General features: G+C 42.6%; 10 protein-coding genes across 10 annotated transcripts; 4 read left to right on the top strand and 6 right to left on the bottom strand.

Moving 5' to 3' along the window:
• Window positions 1-253: 253 nt before the first annotated feature.
• On the top strand, window positions 254-2530 carry BDB00DRAFT_761011 (aminotransferase; the record flags this gene model as incomplete). The annotated part of the gene is made up of 10 exons (XM_053119246.1): window positions 254-434; window positions 558-584; window positions 687-853; window positions 971-1057; window positions 1180-1423; window positions 1517-1594; window positions 1716-1768; window positions 1875-2209; window positions 2299-2332; window positions 2408-2530. 10 exons carry the CDS (start codon window positions 254-256, stop codon window positions 2528-2530), a joined length of 1329 nt encoding a protein of 442 aa, XP_052981132.1.
• Window positions 2531-2700: 170 nt separating this feature from the next.
• On the bottom strand, window positions 2701-3594 carry BDB00DRAFT_870864 (uncharacterized protein; the record flags this gene model as incomplete). The annotated part of the gene is made up of 4 exons (XM_053126762.1): window positions 2701-3087; window positions 3164-3269; window positions 3368-3423; window positions 3505-3594. The coding sequence occupies 4 exons, from the start codon at window positions 3592-3594 to the stop codon at window positions 2701-2703; spliced, it is 639 nt and encodes a 212-aa protein (XP_052981131.1).
• Window positions 3595-4553: 959 nt separating this feature from the next.
• Window positions 4554-4748, top strand: BDB00DRAFT_729859 (ribosomal protein S28e; the record flags this gene model as incomplete). Its single annotated transcript, XM_053118291.1, has 1 exon — window positions 4554-4748. A coding segment is annotated over one exon (195 nt), but the record flags the coding sequence as incomplete, so codon positions are not given.
• On the bottom strand, window positions 4585-7595 carry BDB00DRAFT_276022 (Afadin and alpha-actinin-binding-domain-containing protein). The gene is made up of 13 exons (XM_053116754.1): window positions 7514-7595; window positions 7310-7441; window positions 7051-7207; window positions 6885-6965; window positions 6756-6820; window positions 6558-6663; window positions 6278-6430; window positions 6036-6200; window positions 5718-5931; window positions 5531-5636; window positions 5319-5454; window positions 5156-5256; window positions 4585-5065 (listed from the first exon to the last, which is right to left on the bottom strand). Exons 1-13 carry the CDS (start codon window positions 7537-7539, stop codon window positions 4936-4938), a joined length of 1572 nt encoding a protein of 523 aa, XP_052981129.1. The 5' UTR covers window positions 7540-7595; the 3' UTR covers window positions 4585-4935.
• BDB00DRAFT_937945 (De-etiolated protein 1 Det1-domain-containing protein) lies at window positions 7574-10577 on the bottom strand (the record flags this gene model as incomplete). The annotated part of the gene is made up of 12 exons (XM_053129263.1): window positions 7574-7876; window positions 7950-8060; window positions 8154-8279; window positions 8384-8679; window positions 8798-8939; window positions 9005-9087; window positions 9183-9284; window positions 9355-9564; window positions 9670-9798; window positions 9875-10006; window positions 10093-10308; window positions 10464-10577. The coding sequence occupies 12 exons, from the start codon at window positions 10575-10577 to the stop codon at window positions 7750-7752; spliced, it is 1788 nt and encodes a 595-aa protein (XP_052981128.1). The 3' UTR covers window positions 7574-7749.
• Window positions 10578-11972: 1395 nt separating this feature from the next.
• Window positions 11973-13008, bottom strand: BDB00DRAFT_816115 (uncharacterized protein). Its single transcript, XM_053122962.1, has one exon. The coding sequence runs from the start codon at window positions 12847-12849 to the stop codon at window positions 12361-12363; it is 489 nt and encodes a 162-aa protein (XP_052981127.1). The 5' UTR covers window positions 12850-13008; the 3' UTR covers window positions 11973-12360.
• On the bottom strand, window positions 12915-14187 carry BDB00DRAFT_816112 (uncharacterized protein). The gene is made up of 3 exons (XM_053122961.1): window positions 14068-14187; window positions 13172-13986; window positions 12915-13067 (listed from the first exon to the last, which is right to left on the bottom strand). Exons 2-3 carry the CDS (start codon window positions 13824-13826, stop codon window positions 13009-13011), a joined length of 714 nt encoding a protein of 237 aa, XP_052981126.1. The 5' UTR covers window positions 13827-13986; window positions 14068-14187; the 3' UTR covers window positions 12915-13008.
• A 272-nt stretch (window positions 14188-14459) lies between these two features.
• On the top strand, window positions 14460-16609 carry BDB00DRAFT_870859 (ANTH domain-containing protein; the record flags this gene model as incomplete). The annotated part of the gene is made up of 8 exons (XM_053126761.1): window positions 14460-14526; window positions 14611-14699; window positions 14796-14922; window positions 15020-15222; window positions 15301-15412; window positions 15521-15672; window positions 15730-15835; window positions 15912-16609. 8 exons carry the CDS (start codon window positions 14460-14462, stop codon window positions 16607-16609), a joined length of 1554 nt encoding a protein of 517 aa, XP_052981125.1.
• A 503-nt stretch (window positions 16610-17112) lies between these two features.
• BDB00DRAFT_275735 (gamma-tubulin complex component protein) lies at window positions 17113-19448 on the top strand. Its single transcript, XM_053116753.1, has 2 exons — window positions 17113-17162; window positions 17239-19448. Exon 2 carries the CDS (start codon window positions 17490-17492, stop codon window positions 19188-19190), a length of 1701 nt encoding a protein of 566 aa, XP_052981124.1. The 5' UTR covers window positions 17113-17162; window positions 17239-17489; the 3' UTR covers window positions 19191-19448.
• A 473-nt stretch (window positions 19449-19921) lies between these two features.
• On the bottom strand, window positions 19922-20218 carry BDB00DRAFT_739223 (helix-loop-helix DNA-binding domain-containing protein; the record flags this gene model as incomplete). Its single annotated transcript, XM_053118434.1, has 1 exon — window positions 19922-20218. A coding segment is annotated over one exon (297 nt), but the record flags the coding sequence as incomplete, so codon positions are not given.
• Between the last annotated feature and the right edge of the window lie 2131 nt (window positions 20219-22349).

The following is a 22349-nucleotide window of genomic DNA, read 5'->3' as shown; positions in this document are numbered from 1 at the left end:
TTGAACACAACACATTTTTTTACATTCACTCTATATACACTTCCCAAGCAATATATAGAAAAATGACTCAAGGAGAGAAACTTCATTTTTATGATATTGCACAGAAGGTCGTGCAGCAGATCCGCAGGTAAAAAGACCAAGAAGAATACAGTACTCGAGCAGGATTTTGTCTGTGTTAGGCCCCCATCCACCTCTCACATCACATACACCATGACGGAATACATGCTGACAACTACCTCTACGTTTTTTGTTTATGATTAGTGAGGCGCATTCAGATGCCCATCAGATGCTGCGTAGCTACCCAGGCAACACGAACAAGGCCAAAGCTGCGGAAGTCAAGACCTATGGCATTGATCATCCCGCATCGACCGGTGTTATCTATGTGATGGATCGTGCTATGCAGAATGGGTTTACATATGGCGACTCGTCTTGGGGTAAGTTATTATAGTTTTTTGTATTTGTTACGGCACCGAGGGATCGAGTTTTATATTGCGTCGTAGTAATACCGTCCTGTTTAATAATATCTCGTCCATCTTGTTACTGTACAAATTTGCTAGCTAACTTTGGTCAGGGTGCACCTGAAGGTAAAGAATTTATCGTCGTCAGATGATAAAATAGTTTTTATCTGGAAACACTGGAGGAAAAGATTCATACTTACCATATGATGGGTGTTGCATTGTCACCAGTTGGCCACATTGACGGTTGCGCGGATAAACCCACGTCAGTAGACCTTCCCGAAGCTTCATACGAGTATGCTCCTACAGCTGGTATCACCGAACTTCGTTCGGCCGTGGCCAATCTTTACAACGAAATCTATCGAACTGATAAGGAGTCCCAGTACACATATGAGAATGTAAGCTGACAACTACTCCTTAGTATACTACCGACAGCTTGTTGACATCTGCCGGGTGAGCGGGAAAATCCAGGGAACAGAACGAAGTAGAACTCAGTGCTGACAACTACATTTTAGGTATGCATTGTGCCAGGTGGTCGTGCAGGCCTGACGCGTGTTGCTGCGGCCATCGATGATATCAACGTTGGCTATTTTCTACCCGAGGTTCGTGAACAAAAAGGGAACGTGTGTAATAATGATGGGGCACGTTTTGCGCGGTAAGGCGGGACACAAGTGAACTAATTACAGTGGGTGACCTGTTGTTGGATCACTTTGTAAATTTTTAGTATACCGCTTATGAGTCCATGTTATCAGTGTTCAAGCGATTCGTGCCTATCCCTACTACCTTGGAAGCAGAGACACGCTACCACATCGATCCATCCACAATCCGTAAAGAAATCACCAACCGTGGTCTAGGACTTATTGTTGCTTCTAACCCCAGAAACCCCACGGGTCAACTTATTGAGACGGAAGAACTTCAAGAATTGGTCACCATCTCTCGCGAGCGTCACGCGACTCTTGTCATGGACGGTACGTTGTGTGCGTTTATGTATAGTAAAAAACAAGAAAGCTCAAAAAACCCTTCTGACATGGGCACACCACATTGCCTGACACCACCCATAGAGTTCTATTCAGCATATATTTATTCTCATGACGAGGCGGAGAATGGTAGAACAGTTAGTATCGCCGAATACGTTGAAGGTAATCAAGGAGGGGTTGTCCAGGCAAACAAGTTCTCATTATTACTGTTACACACATGCGATACGAATGACGCAGAATTAGTATTGTGGCACTCATGCATATGATGTTTTAAATACTTCAGATGTCAACAACGATCCCATTATCATCATTGATGGACTAACGAAAAACTTCCGGGTAAGTGTCCCTTCATGTCATTGACATACAAAACAAGACAATATGAAGAGAAAAGATAAGCTGCCTTCCTCTATACTTATAGCAAAGGGGATTTTCTTCTTGATAGCTTCCTGGCTGGCGTATCTGCTGGATCGTCGGCCCTAAGGATGTGATTTCGTCAATGCAGAGCTGTGGTTCCTTCCTTGAAGGTGGTGCGAACCATCCTCTCCAACTCGCAGCAATCCCGTTGCTTGATCCTGATGTTTACAAAAATGAAGCAAAGCATCTTCAACAGCACTTTAGAGCCAAGCGCGACTTTGTCCTCGGTCGCCTTGAAGAACTTGGACTTAAGGTCAAGGTCCCCCCTGTCGCCACTTTCTATATCTGGCTAGACCTGACAGCTCTGCCATCTCCCATTGATATCGGTCTCACCTTCTTTGAAGAATGCTTGAAGGAGAAAGTGTAGGTTTTACTCGTTTACATATGCGAATGGGAATATTTAATGATATAATGGATGGAATCAATGTACTTATTTCGTAAGTATATTTTAGTATTGTGGTTCCTGGTATCTTTTTTGATGTCAACGTAAGTCTTCAGTCCATATTGATGTTTCCTCCATTGCAAAGCCCTTTCGACTAAGCACAACATTTACTACTATAGCCTGCTCAACGTCGTGAACTCTTTGAATCACCATGCCATCATTTTGTGAGACTCAGTTTTGGTCCGCCTATGGAGGAGCTAGCCAAGGGTCTTGACGCCATTGAACGGGGTATGTATTTGTGATTTATTTACAAAAGTATATGTGTAAGTGGAGGATTACAATGAAAGCAGAGACTAAACAACGTCTGCTCTATTCAGTGATCAACAAATTCAAGAACTAAAAAGATGAAGTTGGCGGGGAGCGTGTATATGTGTGTGTGCGTGTAAGTTGCGTGCGCGTACGTCCTGTATATTTAAAATAATAAATCGTCCTTTCCACCAGACTGGCTATCCTTTAATTGTTCAACATCAACTCCATGCACAATGACATTCCGTATCCGGTCCAATCGTTCTCTTTGAAGTTGCAATAGTTCGTCCATGTCGTCTTCGTCCATAGGTTCTACTGCTTGTTGGTGCTGCTGCTGTTGACCATGATCCATGTCATCCATGTCATCCAACGTCAGATCCATGTTCTGAGTGACTGACAGATCCGTTCCCATATCCTCAGCAGGATGCATTTGAGACGACTCTTGCTGATGCTGTTGTTGTTGCTGCCCTTGCTGTCGCTGTTGTTGTGCCTGATCCTCCTGTGTCGCTGTTCTTTGTTGCCAATCCAACTGCAGCACGCGCTTGGATTGTTCCTTGAATATTTAAAGATGATTGTTGGAAACTCCTTTGGAATAACATGTGCAGAGTACGTACAAACAGTGAGCTTACCAGTATATAATAAGTCTGATCGCAAACAGTTTCAAATTCATTGCATTTGTCCAATAACTTTTCGGTCAGAAAGGAAGGAGTGTCATACGATTCCGATTCTAGTTTACTATTTGGGCGCGAGTGATACAACAGTGATTAACATATAGATCCGTTCCTTTAACACTCGCGCTTCTGTTGGCTCTCCAGTAATAGTCCTGCGTGTACCTGTTTTGTGTGGCAGCGAAATGTTCAAGAATTCGAGCAGCGTGTTCTAAAATGCCCTGTCAAAAATAGAATTGTAAAGATTACAGTAAAACGTTAGCTTAACTACAAACGCTTCTTTCGGTGGATCAGCGACATACTCCTGTAAGAAGATTGTTTAAGGCTGCAAGTTCAGCTTGAAGGGGTCTTTGAATTTGTTTTTGTCCTGGATGACGCATCGGTGGTGGCATTGTTATATCTTTTTGTGGGTCGTATAAAGAAAGTAGAAAATCAAAAATGCGGGAGAGAGGACCTCTAAATCCTGCTACTCATGGCACGCGACAACATACACCGCTTTTGTTCATACCGGTGTCTCCTATCCGTCTTGATACCGCTTGCTTTAGCTTTAGGACTTTCTGCTCCAACGAAGTATCACACTTTGCTTACAACTATGGCAGCACGAGGTTAGCCAGGAGTAATCATGGGACGATAGTAACCAGGCAGCCTCACTTGTAAGTACTAAAGCTACCTAACAAAACGACGTATCATGGCAACTGCTTATATGATGTACAGTAACCATTTTGTGGCTCTTCAGCTTCCTTAGCTTTCTTTAGTCGGCAATGTATTTATTCTTTAAACTAGGATGAAGATACAGCATGCCGAAGAAAAGTGTGTGGTACGTGCCACGACCCTGAAACCACTACTCTCAAGGAACAGAGCAATAAGTTCATAGGCTACAATATATATCGCAATATAATCAATTTTTTATTCATTTACATGAACACACATAGCAGGTTATATATCGACGAGAGAAGTGAGGATACCGTAAAAAAAGTATCCCAAAGCTCACACAGCGCGTTATCCAGGTCAATGCATCAACTCAAAGTGTAAGAGGTTCGGAATTTCTATTTTACCGTGAGGCTGCCATTGAAATTACCTGGTGGTCTCCACAAGTTCGAGTTCTTTCTCTCATTTGCGATATCAAAATGGTAGGCATATGGACGATGGATGAACGAGAGTTGAACAAGATGAAGAGAGTGTGAAAGATGGGATGGATGTATAGATGGATGATGTATACAGATGGATGGATCGATTCAACTTGAAGAAAAGAGGATGGGATGAGAAAAATAGATTATCTACTTCTTTAGCATTTATCGATTGCATTTTCCACATTGGAAACTAAACTTGAAACCTTTGCGATTTCTTTTTCCAGGACGCTCAAAAGCAGCCCGTTAAGCTCGCCCGTGTCATCAAAGTTCTTGGCCGCACCGGTTCGCGTGGTGGTGTGACTCAGGTCCGCGTCGAGTTCATGGACGATACCGCTCGCAGCATCATCCGTAACGTCAAGGGTCCCGTCCGCGAGAACGACATTCTCTGCCTCTTGGAATCCGAACGTGAAGCCCGCCGTCTTCGTTAAAATGTTCAACAAACAAAAAACAATAAAACGCAAAACGGAACTCCACACAAACGCAATCTTTACAGCACAACTTTTTCTGTTTCTTTCTTGTTTATGATGATCTCTCTCAGCAAAAACAGAATAAAAAGGCGTCCAAATTGTTGTGCAACTTTTTATTTGTTTTTGTTCTTTCTTTTTATTCAAGGGGTGCATGACCGAGCCACAAACGTAGTCGCTTATTTGAACGTTCTTGTGTGGCTCCTTCTGGCTCTTGATAGGACATGCGTCGTCGTGTTTTACTACCACTGGGTTCTTGTTCGCTGGGCCTGTTGCATACACAGGATGGAATATGAAGGAATATATATGAGCATTGGGGATATTGAAGAAGATATAAGGAAATAAAGTCTTTGACTTACACAGCAGCAGCAGGAGTAGTAGGTGCAGGAGAGGATTCGTCAGCCATTATTTCGCACAATTGAAACTGTCGTTTCATTTCCTCAAACGCCCATCGTTCGGCCTACCGAGAAAAGTTGCATGTGAGTTGTTAACCAGTCAAGGCGTGGTAGAATTTGGACTTACAGATAGTTTCGTACGCTCATCGCCCAACTTAATGGCAGCCTCTGTTACTCGCCGCCGTTCGAGAAGTGCCTCCTTTTGCAGTTTCTTCAGTTGTGATGTACGATCAGGTATGTCTTCCAGGGCTGAGCTTTCGGAACTGGTAAAAGATCATGTGAGCATCCTTCACATTCTTATCGCCTTTTCTTTTCCCATCCATTTTCTTGTGAACCTACTCTGATAAATCTGCTGACGCCTGCTGTTTGGCATAGTCGAAAAATCCTCCCTCCTCATATCGCAAAAAGCTACTTGCTTTATGCTCATATTCGATTTTGATTTGCTCTAGAATAGACATAATTTTTCGGTTATCAAGCATTTAAATGAATATTCACATCCACATACGATAAGAGTTTTGTCCTTTACCTATTGCTTCTACCAATCCATCATTGCTTTGTGATAACCGTTCAATTAGTCGATCTTTCTCGACAATATCCTCTTCACTATATGCTTTCCGTTTCGCTATCTGTCTGTCCCATTCTTCTCGTAATCTGGCCAGCAGATCATGAACGCGCTTGGTAGCTTCTTTCCCTCCGATTTCCAACGGTAACCTTAAAACAGGAAGATCGTCTTTGCTTATCTATATAGCAATAAGATCATATACATGTCCATGTATAAACGTGTCACTTATCAAACAAACGTTTTTACTCTCACACAAAAGCAAACTCCTTTCATTTTGCATACCTCTGCTGGGAACGTCTCCTTATAATTTTCCACTTGTCGTTTGAGAAGATTAACTGCAGTACCATAGATATCCAACAATATAGTCCTTATGCCCTCGTTTTCTATCCGCGCTGCCTTTTCTCGGTCACTGCTTTTCTTTAAAAGATCGGAGTACATGGTTCGTTCCTGTGGTGATAAATGTCGATTAGAAGATAAGTAAAAAAAAAACAGAAAACGGACCTTGTGTGTAAGTAACAACATACATCTGATACAGCTGGCTGATCATATGCATCAATTCCAGGCAGCGTGTCATTGATCGTCATTGAGGCCATGTTGGTCTTGTGTCGTTCATCCATCAATTTATATAATCGATCTCGCGTTTTGGCTTGTTCTTGTTCGTGCTTCCGAGTTTCATGCTTGATTTTAAAAGGAACACAGTACTTAGTGATAGTTGTTCTCGGTAGCTTCCATCGAATTCCTCATGCTGTACCCTCCGTCCCTTCCCTAACCAATCCTTTTTGATATCAGAGGGTGTATACTCACTGCATATTGTGTCTTCATATACTGCATGTTATGTTTTGCTTTTGATAATTCCTCTTTAAGCAATCGATTTTGATTAGCTTCAGCTTTTAAGCTTTTTGCAGATGATCTATAATTATAGTACATCAGTAACACCACCACTTATAGCCATCCTCTATCTCGTAGCCCCAAAGATTCATCTCGAAGAAAGAAACACCTTACTCATTCTTTCCCCGCAATTGCGCATTTTCTCGTTTTTGCCCTTCAAATTCTTGATTCGTTTTATGCTAGGAAAAAACAATGTAAGATAATTGGGCGCAATTTCCATATAGGAATTATACTAAAGGTTACCAATTTCGCTTGTAACTGTTCTTGTTCCCGTTTTAAGTCGTGTATAGTTTGGTTCATTTGATTAAGTTCTTGTACAAGTCGCTAATACAAAGAACAATAGAAAATATTCATTGTTAGTATCAATAGTCATGGCCATCAGCAGGTACCACTGATATTGTGTTCTTACATTTTTATCGGTTATCACGGCTTCAAAACAGTTGATAATCTTGCATGCGTCCTGATCGTCATTACTCTTGAACTTAAGTGGTACTGGGTATCCTTCGGCCGTAAGCATCAAGTTTATATAGTTTGCAGCTGAATCAAAGTTCGACACTGTACAAAATCTAGGTCATGGGTTGTCCAAAGAAACCAAGTGAGAATCGGATCGGTCGAAAAAAGAAACGGTTTCGTCGATGACTTTTGTTTCGTTGTTTTCTTTTGCTTACTCTTCTTTTTTATTTTGATTATTATTATCGTCGATATGGTTATAGTTCGCGTTGTCATCGTTGTCGTTGTCGATCGGGTTGTAGTGGTGATGGGTGTGATCCAGATCGTCAGATAATGGCGGCTCTAGCACTCTGAATGTATATTTAAGCATAAAAGGAAACAGAGAACCAGCATTCTGTATGCATTGTGAGCGAGTAGCTTACCCTAACTCAAGAGTAATGTCATCCATGTATTTAAGTAAGAAAGGTACAGAGAGGAAGAGAGTATAATATCGTTTCACGCGAGCAACTCGCACGCGCTTTTTTTTCTGCACAAAGTAGAATAAATAGAGCCAATCAAAAACCGCGAAACCTTAACAAAGAATATACAGTTTATCACACTTTGCATGATTACTTATAAATATTAAATACTGTTATATAATATAAGGTATAGAATAAAGCTATGATGCATGCTTGTAAACGTGAAAGTTGATGTTGATACTCGAGCCATCCGTGAGGCTTTGACGCTGTGTGATGATGAATGGATAGACTGGATTAGGTATAATGAAGGTAATAGTAGTAGAGTTACTATGTATAAAGAAGAAGCTTAGAACTTAGTGTAAGAGGTAAACAAAACAATACGCAAAAAAGGTAATCTTACTGCCGCAGATCTGACTGGACTTCATCAGAGCTCGTTCTTGCATCTAGCATGAATTTATACAGAGCTGTCTGTCTGCAATGGAACGGGATCTGGTCCATTTGCACCTTTGTTCTGGGAAAATGATCATCCGTTTTCAGCATACAACATTGTAAGACACGACAGTTTCATCGAGTGATATCTGTGATCTGCGCAAAAACTACATACCGATCTTGTAAGTAAAGCATTCTCTTTGGATAGCGAAATAGCGAAGGATCAAGGTAAGGGCTGTGTGGTTGCATTTCCGGTGGGCGCGGCAAAAACAATGACAATTTTTGCATTGCAATTGCATCACTTGTAAATAATATTAGATGTTTTACGTGGCAGAATAAATGTAAAGATGAGTATATCGATGTGTATATGCTGAAATTTGTTTGAAAGTTTTCCTTTTGTCTTACCTTCCTTCACTTTCTGGTCGCCGCCATGTCTTTATCAGTTTTTCCAGTGCTTTTCGATCATAGATGGTGGTTCCGCGTGCCGTTAAATAAGTCTTTTGAGCGCCAATGCCAGCATTTTTATAGAGTCCCCCATCAACTACTGGTTGGATGCTGCTGTTGTTGCGCTGACTATGACTATTCAAGAGCAAGTCTGCCACTTTGCTGCTAGTATCGTCGAACACATCTTCTATTTCGGCTCTAATCATGTTGAAAATGACAAACAGTGTATTGCTCTGCACCTTGGTGTGTTGATCAACCTAGCAATACCATTGTCATCATTTTAGTTATAAAAGATTATCGCTGCGGATGTCTACAGCGGTAATTGCTATATACGAAAACACTTTTAGTTAAAGCGCAATATGATCATGTACTTACGGTTCTCAGTGGTGAAAGAAAGTTTGGTGGGAGGGTTGTCATCTTGATGAGTAGGCGATTACGTCCAAGGAACTGCATTCGCCACATTTTCAGGGTGGAATATAAACTCAAGTTGGCGTAAAAGTACTGTAGTCCTAAGCCTCTATGATAGCGAAAAGATATTACAGTTTAGTGGCTGGGAACTCATGAATATAATCTTTTCCTTACTTTGCTGCTGCAATGGAACGCTTATAAAGCTTTGAAAGCAAAGCCTGGAATAACCCGCCATATGGAGGAGCCCCCTTTGCTTCCTAATGGTTATTAACAGACAATGTATCCTAAGCTTTTTGGATTTGGGCGCTACACAGGAGTGACAAACCCATTTCTTTACTTTAAGCTTTTATACCTTGTCATCGGCTGATTCGTAGTATCCTTCCATTCGAAGCAAAGTATCGAGTTCCTTTGCTGTCATCAATCTACTACTGTCAGCCTCTTCTCGTGGTAACGCCTAGTAAAAATATATGAATTACTATATATGAGTATTTTTTAATACATGTCTTCACTATATACATCATTACCTTTCCCCAATCACCTATTGAAGAATCACTTGAGTTTCTGATATCATCATTCAAGTCTTTTTCGCTAGACAACGAATTCGTAGAGGTGCAGTAGGACGACTGATCGTTGTGCCATTGATTCTCAGCTTCTTCATAAGCAGACAGTAACAGCTCATCGTCGTTATGCAGGAATTGACCAAACGATTGCAGCAGGTGAAACCTTCCGGAGTCCTGCATAGAAGAAAAATCCAAAATAAAGCACATTTGATTGTTGTGAATACTACAATACCACAACTATTGCCACCACCACCTTTTGTGCAACGACTTGGAACTTACGTGAATTTTGAACACATGAATCTCCTGTGTTTGAATGCAAAGAACGGAGAACAGTTCCTCGACAATGCTTATGCCTGCATGGTCAATGAGATGTATGTAATCGTGTCGGAACGACTGTTGGTCCACCACCTATAATTGACATGCACAATCATCACATGTTACTTGTTGTACGTAAAAAAGTTCCTCGCGTTTTGTAATAGATTACCTTGCCCGTCTCGAGCTCAACAATATAAAATGCATAATCGAACAACTGAATTGTAATATCCAGTTCATGCGGAATGCTTTGCCGGTGATCGGCTGAAGAGCCAGTGGATATGCACGACGAGACAAGAATCATCTACACATCCATCGTCACAAGGTTAAACACATACCCCAATCTCTCTTTTTTTCTCAGTATAATAAAGGGAACCTGTATTTTTTTACATGTTTATGATTCTTGGTGATCAAGCAGAACTCTTTGCACAATAAATGGTTATCCGGCATGCTCAGCATACGCGTATAGTGGAGCGAAAAGAATTGATGAAAAGTGCTTGGCGTTGATGATGACCGTACTTCTTCACTTTTGGGGTCATCGTATGCTGTAGTAAGGAGCAGGTGTAGACGGATGCCTTGCTGGCATGCAGTGAAGCTAATCAAGTACTAATGCATCAAAAAGAGTGCGTTTTGGTACAGATGTCAATCAGAGTGTAGTGTAGCAACTATGTATGTTGCTATAGTACTTTTACTTGACGTCAAGCCCATCATCAAGCTCGTAACTATCATCATCATCATTACGAATTGCTGGTTGTTAGTACCTTTCCGTCAGGTGTGAAACGCTGTATATTGGCACAATCAAGAGGCATGTCGACGTTGAAGAGTGTGTGGTTGGGTGTGACGTGAGAAAACACCTTACGGATGCCATTGGACATTTTGCAACGCTTTTGGCCTTGTCTACGTGCTTGTAGCTCATCATACAAGCGCATAGATGCTTCTCCTTGACGTTTAAGTGACTTTCGACCGCTCATGGCCTTATATACCTTCAAGGAAATGTAGAGGAGAATAGAAAAAAAAAAAGAGGAAGGAAGGCGTAAATAAAAAATTGACGCGTGAGACGCGTCTCAAATGAAATACACGTCTTCTTTTCCAAAAACGGAACAGCCAATAATTCTACGCTGCTTCCCCTCTAACTTACAAACATACGCTACATTATAGTTCTTATAAACAAGAAGAAAATTAAGCTATCTATTCATAAACTTGTAATGTATATCCGGCTTATCTACTGTCGCGTGGATCCGACCGTCCATCTGCTTGTATCCATGTCGACGGCTACATGAATTTGAGGTGAGGAAGTAACGCAGTAACAGCTACAGCCAATTATTTCTTATGTGTCATTAATAAACCGACGAATTCTTTTTTTTTAAGTACGTGCGCACTGTAACTCTTGTATAATTATGAAAAATATCACGCTTCAGAATAGTATAAATCCGCGTATACAGCCCCTTTAAGCCACAATGTATACCGTTTTCAATTGTGAGACGCTTGCTATGATATTGCATACAGTAAGTAGATGGTAAAAAGGATGCTCCTTTTATTTTTATTAGCACCCCCATCAAATGGTAACAGTCGCTCATGCTATGATATTAACTTACGATGATGGTAGGCAAAAGACGAGTTGAAAGGGATAACTCTTCTGATTTGGCGGTTGTCTTTACAACATACCATGTTGAATTGATGGAGTAATATAGCTAGCACTATTGTTCAACACCAAGCTTGCTTTTTCCGGCGTATCCCAACCGGGTTCTGCTCGTGAGTCCATTATTCAAATGGCAATAATGGAACAATGGCTTTAACATACAATGTTGTATGTATAATAACTGAGCGTTGTTGGACAGAATGATCCATCAGATCTTGCATCAGTCACGAGAGAACGCCCAATTTAGCAAGTTATTTTCTTTATCGTCCCGGATCGTTTCGAAAATCAGTTTGTCACACTCAGTAGGAATGGAATTCGCGCCCTAAGAAAGAGATGCATAAGGCTCTTTGAAACCAGTAAACCTGAAGCCAAATCTATCCTCAGCCGCGCCATATTAGGTTTGTACATATGCACACATACACGTATTGCAGTAAACCAGAGAACATTACGTGCATAGAAAAGGACACGATCAATGAGCATACAATTTCCTGGGTACTCTATTGTGCTACGGTTACAACTGTCGTCAAGCAATCTAGCTTGCAAAAGAAGACAGGCTTTGATGCTAGTAATGGGTCTGCTAAGAATGGACGCTTTGATGTGCCCATCAAGCTGCAGCAGAAAACGGTACCGTGACGGCATCAGCAACGGTTATGGCAGCATATACTTTTGGAAATAGCAATCGTGGGAGAGTCAAATTGATTATTTTGAGACGGGGAGGACGACCTTACAGGTTACGTGTCCGAACTAGACTAAACGGGATGAGGCCTTTCTTTATTACATATGCATGGGACACGGGCACAAGCCAACAGAAAACGGGTCGGCAGGATAAAGTTACAACTTTAAACCGTACAATGTGTGTGTGTGTGCAATTGTAATAGGTGGTTATGGTGGTCGGTGTATGTGTGCAAGACTATTTCGTTTGTGTGTTTGATTCACGTTTACGAAGATTATGATACAACACTTATTGACAGATAATTGCTTGTTTTTCCTTTTTGTTTCCATCGTCAGCATCTCTATCGTCAAGCGGCGGCGTAACGCTGCAAAAGTGTTTCACGGCGTTGATGCCAGTAAATTCGTTCCGTAGGAGTCATATACGAAGCAGGGTGGTAGTATTGCCGTGTTGCAGATGCTGCTGCTGCTGGCGAGGATGGCCGCTGCTGTTGTTGTTTTGGTAAAGGTGTCTTTTCATTTTGTGTTGTTACTGGTGTTGCACTAGGCAGTGATAACTTGTCCCATCGATAGAACGTCGCTGTTCGTTGCATGACTGGATGGTTATTGGGAGGTTGAAGCAACAACGGCTGTCTTTCTGGATCGTCAGTACTAGTACTATAGATGCAACATGTTCTTGTTGGCAAAGACGATGTTCTTCGTGAAAAGAGCATGACGGCCACGCTGACAGCGGCAAAAAGCACGGCTAGAATAATAACAGCCACACCAACAATGATAAGCCAATCCCGCACACGAAGTGTTTGACAGACATCGTTCTCTTCAACCATAGAGCACAGCATAATCGACCCCCTTGATATAAAGCAAATCAGAAAAAGAGAAAGAATGAAAGAAAAGAGAAAGAAATGTGCAGCATGCGAGAGAGAGAGAGAGAGAGTGTGTGTGTGTGTGGGTGCGTGTGTGAATTTTTATAATCTTTTATATAAACAATGATGGATCTATTATTTCTTCTCAGGTTCGGCTTCAAGTTGCTGAGCAGGTGTATCATCGCGACCGGGGCCTGTTGCAATCAAAATTTTTGCGTATCAGAACCTTAATCTATCATCTCTCTCCTCCCTATGAACCGTCCCATCATCTGCATAATCCCTAGAAATCTTTCCTTACCAGTCTGTTCCCAAGGCGACAAGGCGCCCTCAAAGTTTCTGAAGGCCTGGGCCAATTCCAAAGGTTCAGAAACGACACGCTTCTTCTCTTCATCGTAACGGACTTCAACATAACCGGTGAGAGGGAAGTCCTTGCGGAGAGGATGGCCCTCAAAACCATAATCGGTCAAGATACGTCGAAGATCGGGATGGCCGACGAAAAAGACACCAAACATATCATAAACTTCACGCTCCTGCCAGTTGGCGACGCTGAACAAGGGCTCTACAGAGGGGACGGGCGAAGTTTCGCTGGCATAAGTCTTGACGCGGACACGCGCATTATAACGCATGCTCAACATGTTGTAAACGACCTCAAATCGATTTTCGCGCGATGGGAAGTCAACGCCGGTAATATCCTGCAACGAGTTGAACTGGCAGTTGGTATGGTCACGCAAGAAGGTCATGACAGGTTCCAGACCCGAAGGGGCGACGTACACGGTCAATTCATCCTTGTAGACGCTGAATTGTTGAATAAATTTGGGCATGGTTGAGATGAGATATTTGCCGTATTCGTGTAAAGCATCGTTGCCAGACTTGTAGTTGGGATCAGCTCGAATCTTTGTTGTATCTTCGCTGGCTGCTGCTGTTGTTGATTTCCCAAACGTTATTTTTTGCATAATTCCGTTAAAATATATAATTGAATTCTCTCGTTTTTTTATCCAGCAACTCTCAAATACTGGTGTGTAATTGCTGTTTTTCTGTAATGCGTACCTTGGAATCGTGGAGCGCTAATGGCCAACGAACGCTTAGCAACAGTAGCGCGGAAGGCTGGCTTGACTAATTATTATTTTTGGGTAAATAAAGAAGGTATTTCCCGCCTGTGGCACGGTATTCGTTGATATAGCTAGCAATGGTTACCTGCTTGTTGACGAGCAACACGAAGCGTGGTGTTCAAAAGTCGCGAAGCCATGGAAGACGATTCTTATAAAAAAAAAGAGTGGGGAGTGCAAAACCTTGGCCGAGTGGAGGGGAGCAGACTTTGGTGTGATTGAGTTGTTTTGAATGACCCCGCTCAACTATAAAGCGACGTCACGGTTCTTCGGCAGCAGCAGCATCAAGCAAGACACACAGATTTGCCCAAATGGGGGTTACGGCAGTTCATTCTACCGAGCCATTTGAATGCTTTATTGTGATTTTAAGTTTACCCTCTCCCCATATTGCTCGGTGTTTCGCTTTCATTTTTCGTGGCATCAGCCCATGTCCTTTTTGTAATTCCCTTCTTCTTTTCACTTGTCTTAAACTCATTAACCATGGAGACTGCCATCAGAAAGGCAACACGTCTAGAGTACCAACCTCCGAAAAGAAAGCATTTAGACAGTAAGAAAACGACTTCATTACTTTTTTTAGCTCAATTGCATAACAACAATAACTCACGGGCCACCTTATACTATTCTCAACCAGCTCTAGTGTCTTTAACTCACCAAGACCCTGCCAGTGTTGGTAGCATTATGCACGCTCTCGGAAAACGCTCAAAAGAGAACTCTTGGATTGTAAGAAAGCACATGCTATGTCGTTTTATCTGCCTCTTGTATATGCTTACTATATTTACCCTTGGCAACCTTTCACACGTATATATTATGTTGTAGATTGCATACAAGATTCTTATTATCATCCATGTACTAATTAGAGAAGGGAATGGCCACTATGTCATCGACTACATGTACAACAATCCCGGTATTATGGAAACCCGTGTTCGTGACAACAAATCCTCCAGTAAGTAATATTCATTAAGCCTTGTGAATGCTACTTTATGACCATCCCTCTAGTTTTAAATGACATGTGCGACTTTTTTGTGTAATGAATTGATAAGCACACGCGCAAATGCAAAATATTGGCATTTACAAGGGCTATTTGGCCAGTAAGGTGCAAATATATGGAGAGACAAGAGTTGATCAAGTGAAAAACGCCGGTCACCACAAGGCTGGCAGACTTCGGCATTTGTCGGTTTCGAATGGGTTGCTTAAGGAAACCGAAGTGTTACAAAACCAAATTACTTCAATTGTGAATTTCAAGGTAAAGAAAAGCTCCATGGCCATGACTGCCGTTGTTGGTTAGTGACACTTTGATATACTGAAGAATATGCTTCTTTAGCTTAATATACATGGTGTAGATGCGGATATTAGTCTAATGGCATTTCGACTTGTCCTTGAAGATCTGTTGGGAGCCTTCCAAGCACTCAATGAAGGCATTGTAAACATTTTGGGTTAGTAGTAAGCAACAGCACCCATTTTCTAATTATTTTTTTCGAGAAAATCTTTGCATGTAGTTTATTCACGTCAGCTGACATGAAATGATCAATTGCATAATTCAGAGCATTATTTTGCCATGAGCAAACCAGACGCTCGAAGGTCACTCGACATTTATAAGCGGTTCGCCAAACAAACAGAAGATACGCATAGCTACCTCGATCACGCGAAACGATTCGAAAACGATATGCACATGAGCATTCCTACAATGAAACATGTAACGTTAACCCTTCTTTACAGCTACTTAAATCATAGCTAACACCACCATCATTAGGCACCTCTTTCGTTAGCAGCAGCATTGGAAGAATATTTGAATGATCCGGATTTCGAGTCACAGCAGAATGCTACTTCGCAGTCTAAGCAGCAACCCAAAAGTAGCGGTAAGCAAAAGGAAGATGTAATGGTGCAGTTAGAGGAAATATCGAGTTAACGATAAATGTTTTAAAAAAACAGTAGCCACTTCTCTGCAGCAGCAGCAGCAGCAGCAACAACAACAACAACAACAGCAAACATCCACTTCAACTCCTCCTCACACACAGAACAACAACAATGCTACACAGCCACCAGCAGCGACGACGATAGATTCTCAAAAACAGCTTATCGATTTCTTTGGAAGTATTGAAAACGAGCAAGCGACAGTTTTCCATCCACAGCCAACAGGGGCTACTACGAACAGCATGTCATATATGCCATCATCACAATCAACAGGTGGCCTGTTTCCGCCTGTACAGCAGCCACAAGCTACAGGCAGCATCAGCAACCCATTCCGATCATCCACTTTACCTATTGGAATGCCTTCACAGCTGACTGGTGGGCCGCTCTCTGCACAGCCTACTGGAGGTAGTCAATCAAACCCGTTCCGAACACCATCGCATACTCAGAGCATGTTCATACCGCAGCAAACGACTGGTTGGTCATCGGCCTCATCAGCACAGCAATACTCGTTCCAGCAACCTCTCCAACAACAACAACAGCAATTCCAGAACCCTGTGATGACAGGCGCGTCATCCTTTAGCACGTTCCCACAACAACAACAACAACCGCAACCTCAGTTTCAGCCGCATCAACAAGCACAACAACAACAACAACAGCCGTTTAATACTAACATCTTTGTTGCTCCCCAGGCAACGGGCTCACACAACCCGTTCCTTTAGAAGCAAACAAATCCACAACAGCACACCCCCCCTCCCATTTCCGTCCTTGTCTTCTCATCCTTCTTGCTCCATCTCAAGTACACATTCTTCTCTTTTATTTGTTTTAATAACTGCCTTTCATCACACTTCCGTCTATTCTTTTTGCTAATTCTATCTGCGTATATACACCACACACGGCTATTTCTATCCACATGTACAGCGCTGGAAATTAAAATTTGGCCACACATAATTAAAAGAGCAAAGTAAGCTTGATGCATATGATGTATAAACTACGTGTAGTCCAGTTTATTGTGTATGTATATGCTGAAACCACTTTATATAGGATCGCACTTTAATGCTTATTGTATCTTATTAATGAGGACGTGCTGTATGCTTTGTATTTTGCCATTTCAGATAAGAACTTCAAATCGGATTGAAGAGGTCCAACAGCATTTTCTGCTTGGCAGTGTTTGCTCCTATTCATCCCGATTCAGATCTACTTTATGATTAGAAACGTATAATTGATTCACTGTGTCCCGAGCTGATCATGCAGCACAAATTTAAAGGGCTGGCTGTAGGTTTTCAGGTCCAAATTTCCCCTTCTTCTTATTACTATAAAATGCTTCATGAACTTATATTTGTTCTCTCAGGATTCCCAAGCAATGTCTTTCTTCCATACCCACCAGCTCCCGAAAAACCATGTACTTTTGCCATCAAGTCCGATTTTCCTAATTTACATCCTGCCGAACGAGAATCGTTGAATCGTTTAGGTCAATTCGGTTGGTTCTACTCTCAACTCAATGAATTCTGCAAGGACAACAATCACCACCACCAACCACTCGGCAACAACTACAACAGCGAAAACAAAAGATCGACCATTGGTGCATACGCACAAGCACTCATGGCATCCCTTCATGGAACACTTGACGGATATCGACAAGACATTTTGTCCATGGAACGACATATTTTAAACAAAGACTACGACTCTGGCGATGGCATAGTACCAACTTCACTCCTGACGTCTTCTCTTGGCCACTGGGAACTATTGCTTCCTGCCCTACTTCAATTTACTCAACGACTCTCGGAACAACTTGTTATCACCAGCAGCAAGGGCAGTGGGCTTCTATTACTCGATTTCGTATTAGATGATGCAAGGACGGGCCACGACGCGTATCGACGCGTGATGGAAACCATGGCAGCGCGTCTGTACGACGTACTTTACCGGCAACTTACAGCATGGATGGTGTATGGTCATATAGCAGACGAATTCTTTGTTTCTGCAGCAGCAGCTACCTCACCATCATCGTCATCGTCACAAACGAACGGCAGCAACGTGGGATGGCAACGTTACGTCCTTGTCAAAGATCGAATTCCTACACGCATCCCACCTGCTCTAGCTGAATCCATTCTCTTCGTCGGCAAAGCAGTGGCCACAGTCAAAGATCCACCTGAAATCATGAAACGCGAAAACCTACAACTCCTCGTGGCACTACAACATCGACAACGCACCCTCGATCACGTCGTACAACACATGCGGAAAACCACAGCAGATTGGCTATTTTCCAAAGTATTAGTCGGCGAGCATGCATTGGGACGCTATTTTACATCGTTTCGTAACATGTTTCTTTTGGGCTATGGTGATCTGACCACCAACTTTATCGAAGCATGCACACAATGGCGTCAGCGCGCAACACTATCCAAACGATCGGTATCTTCGGCAGAAAAGATCTTTCGGCATCAGGAGTTTAATGCTTTGCTGGCCAAAGCGTCCGTTGGCACCACAGCAACAACAACACATGACGACGATGAGGATGAATATGATGACGATGTTGATCGATTATTGGACGGCTACAGTGTCAAGATCCTGGAAAGTCGAGGCGGAGGAAGCGGATTCAATGATTTACTACTCATTGATGTAGCTTGCACGCTACGATACGATTTGAAATGGCCTATTGATTTATTCTTGAGCCAGTCCGTGATGCATCAGTACAGCAAGTTATGGTCCTATCTGATCGGGCTGAAAAACGTGCAAATGTCGCTTTATGAATCCTTTCTGCGCACAAGTCAACATGCAATCTGGCGCTTACGGTCTCACATGTTATACTGGGTGAATGCGTTATGGAGTCATGTCCAAGCCAATGTCATTGATGTCCATTATCAACATCTGATGGACATTGTATCGATATCGAACGATGATCACGACGATGACAAGAGAAAGACAAGGAAAAAACAATGGACGTATAATACGTTCGGTGGGGTCAACATCAACAACATGAAATCGTTAGATTTCGAGGAACTGCAAAACGCGCACGCGGATTACCTGCAGCATGTGACACGTGGTTGTTTGCTCGCGTCACCTGAGTGTGTCAAGTGCATTCAAAGGATCTTGCGGGCATGTCTGGACTTTTGTGGGGTCATCAAGCAAATCAATGAAGAATGGCGAGGGACCAAACGACGGAAAATGGCAAAGACGGCAGCAGAAATTGTCAGACAGTGGACGCGTGGGTTGGAGCAAGAATCTGCCATGACAACAGCAGGCGATCAAGTGGACGCTATGGAAAAGGTACAGAAAAATGCATCCAAAGAGAGGTATATTCTATAGAAAAGCTCAAGTATATTTGGATAGGAATTCATTGCCATGACGGACCAATTCTTTGACCTGCTTACAAACGCTTCCCAAGATACCAAAGTAAGCGGGAATGTGGACATGCTGTTAATGCAATTGGATTACAACAAGTGGTATTCGGGAGACCGAAGTATGCGTGCTTTATAAAATCATATGTACTATTTGAAACAGGTTGAACTTGGAGAAATCAGTTCAAATTGAGGCGTGTGGGATTGTGCGTAGGATGTGTGTGCGTATGCGTGGGAGCAAATCATGAGTTTCTTTAACGAAAAACGCTTGCGTGTGGAAGGGGGGTGGTTAGCTATGAGGTTGGAGGGGACTATTCACAAAAGGGGTTATTACTGGGTTGCGAGTAAGCATCTTTTTTAAAGACTATACTAGTGTGAGCCGTGATGGGAGAAGCTCATATATAACGATCTGGGCTCGATCAGAATACGTGCGATACGGGAAATATTATATGGAATTGTTGTGTATATTGGTGTGTGCCAGTTTTAAAAGGGTTGCATTTGTTGTTGCTGTGATAACAGTCGCTGATGGAACTGGAGCTGCTCCTGTAGCTTGAGAATTCGTTGTTCTTGTGATTCTTGCGATGGCAGAATATCAGTGGCAGGTGACACGGCTTCGCTGGCGCTATCTGAAGAAGTACTGCTGTTGCTGCTACTGCTGCTACTGCTGCTATTGCTGGCGATACTACTGTTGCTTGAGCTAAACCGTCTTGCATCTTGAACGCGTGCCTCCAAAGTCGCAATCTTTTCGTGCAACCCTTTATTGCGTTTCTCAAGGTGTCGAATAAAATCAACGGCCTTGAATAGCACCGTGCTTTTGGAGTTGTTGATGTTTTTGAGCGTCGGAATGAGATCCGTGAGATCCTTGAATCCGTTACGAATGGTGCTTCGTCGCTTTTGTTCAGAGGCAATATGATTGGCGCGTTTTTCATCTTCTGTTAATAGTTCTCGGGATGTTTTGGATCGCTTCCGCGGAGTGTTCATCATCATGCTACTACTATCATCGTCGTCATCTATACTAAGCCGTTTGTTGTTGTTGTTGCTGCTGTTGCGCCGCTGTTGTTGTTGTTGTTGTGATACAAAGGGTAGCTGTGACGATGATGATGATGGTGGTGATGATGATTGTTGACCAGGCGTTGCCGCCATCACGGCACCACTCAGAAACTTGCGCTTTTGTTCGTCCAGCGATTTCAAAATCGTACTACGCCGTCGTTCCTCTACTTCTTCTTGCTGTGGATCAACAAAGAAAGAATCAAGAAAGTTGGAGAACTCCTTTTTATCGTTTTCATCCAGTACGTTTGTGTGACTGATGCTGTTGTTGGCAGCAGTGTCATTGCTATTGTAGAGAAGAGGCCAAAAGTCGGATGGTAATGGAGGTGCTGATGAAGAGGATGATGCATTGTTGATGGATGAAGATGATGAAGCGGCAGCAGCTGCATATGCTGTTGTTGTTGTTGTTGCTGTTGGTGCTGCAGTAGATAATGATGTTTCTGGAAGGAAAGGGATCGATAAATCCGGATCAAGGCCAAAGCTAAACTTGAAGTCTACATATATGCACATCATGCGTGAGTGATATATTGTGCGCGCGCTTCATAGATAAGTGAGCGCTGCTTTTGTTGTCGATGCCGCTGTTGCGCTGGTAAGCATATTATTACCTTCGAAAGGTACAGGTTCTTGAAGCAATTCTTGTGGCGGTTGATAGTTCATGATGCTCGGATCGTAGACCCAGTCGTAGTCGGTATTCATCGTATTCGTAGCCGGAGAAAACATGTGTTTGAGAAGGGCGAGCGAGAAAGAAAGGAAGAAAGAAAGTGAGAGAGAGAGAGAGGAAGAGGCGCGTTTCGTCTCTGAGGATTTCTCTCTCACTTTACTTATTTCGCTTTCACGTGGTTACGCTTCTATGCACACACACACACACAAACACACAATACAAGCCAGCGCTCTTGCTCAACAGGCTTCTTTACATCATAGTAACTGTCTGACGAAAACACAGACAGCTCCCCTTAACTTGACTTTTTCTTTTTCAATGAGCCTTGGCAGCGGAGAAGTTTCTCAACTGTATGGCCACTAAATGGTATTGATCACCTTCGTCAAGTGCTTCAGTGTGTATGCGAGTCGGCCAAGAAGAGGGTACCCCGCATATTTGAATTCCCAATAGGGCGAAAAAAATTGCTAATAATTTGGAAATCAAAAAAGGAATCGTCCTCGTGCAACGTATCTTATGAATTTTGGAAATCAATCGCTCCAATCAAAGTGCCTACCCCGCATCCTCCGCGCACATGGCTCTCGCCCCTCTTTCTCCCAATTTTGTATAACACGCTACTGCTGTCGTTTCCCATTTTTTTTAGTGCGCATCTGATGATCGAGATGCCCTTATTTCTTACAGATGCTCTATGTCATCATCAACTTACCCGACAGGAACTGCCGTGGGAACTTGACAGACAGACACAGAACAACAATAACAGTGGTCTGTGTTGTTTACACTTGTTTTTGAGGCAACATCTTACAGCCATGGTAATCATCAAAGAGTCCTTGTTTGATCTCAAGTATACATAAGTAACGTCGTCCAATGCTAGCCATGGGGTATTTAACGCGTAACAAAAATTGAGGGAAAGGCAGTGCGTGGCAGCAGGACGCGCTGTCGTCGGACACTCTGTAAACCTTCTTTCTACCTCTCTCTCTCCGGCTGATCATTGGGTCACCGAACGCATTAGGTCGTCTACCGAGGCGTCTATACAAATAAGGAACATTTGGATTCATACTTTACAAAAACACAATCTATCTCGAACCAATACAAACACAAGCTAACATTAGAAACTTACGCGGACACACGCACACACGCACACAAAACTTATTTCGTAATTGTTGTTCGAAAGCTCTTTATTACCATGTCGGATATACATTTAGTGCAACTACTTAAAAGTGTAAAATCCCGCTGACATACCATGGTATATGCTTACCCCATCTCCTCTAAACCGCGCCGATCCGAACTTTGTCGTTCCTGAGCTGAGTAAAGGGTTCAAAGAAAACCCACCACCGCGTATGCTGGGTTATATTTGACGATGACCCTCTCCCGCGTAACTACCTTGCTGTATCCAACCCCTTTTGATACATGGCTTATTGCCCTCTG

This window comes from Zychaea mexicana (assembly GCF_025766255.1).
Source record: "Zychaea mexicana strain RSA 1403 chromosome Unknown BDB00scaffold_24, whole genome shotgun sequence".
Classification (NCBI taxonomy): Eukaryota; Fungi; Mucoromycota; class Mucoromycetes; order Mucorales; family Lichtheimiaceae; genus Zychaea; species Zychaea mexicana.
This window is presented reverse-complemented; position numbering and strand designations above follow the sequence as displayed.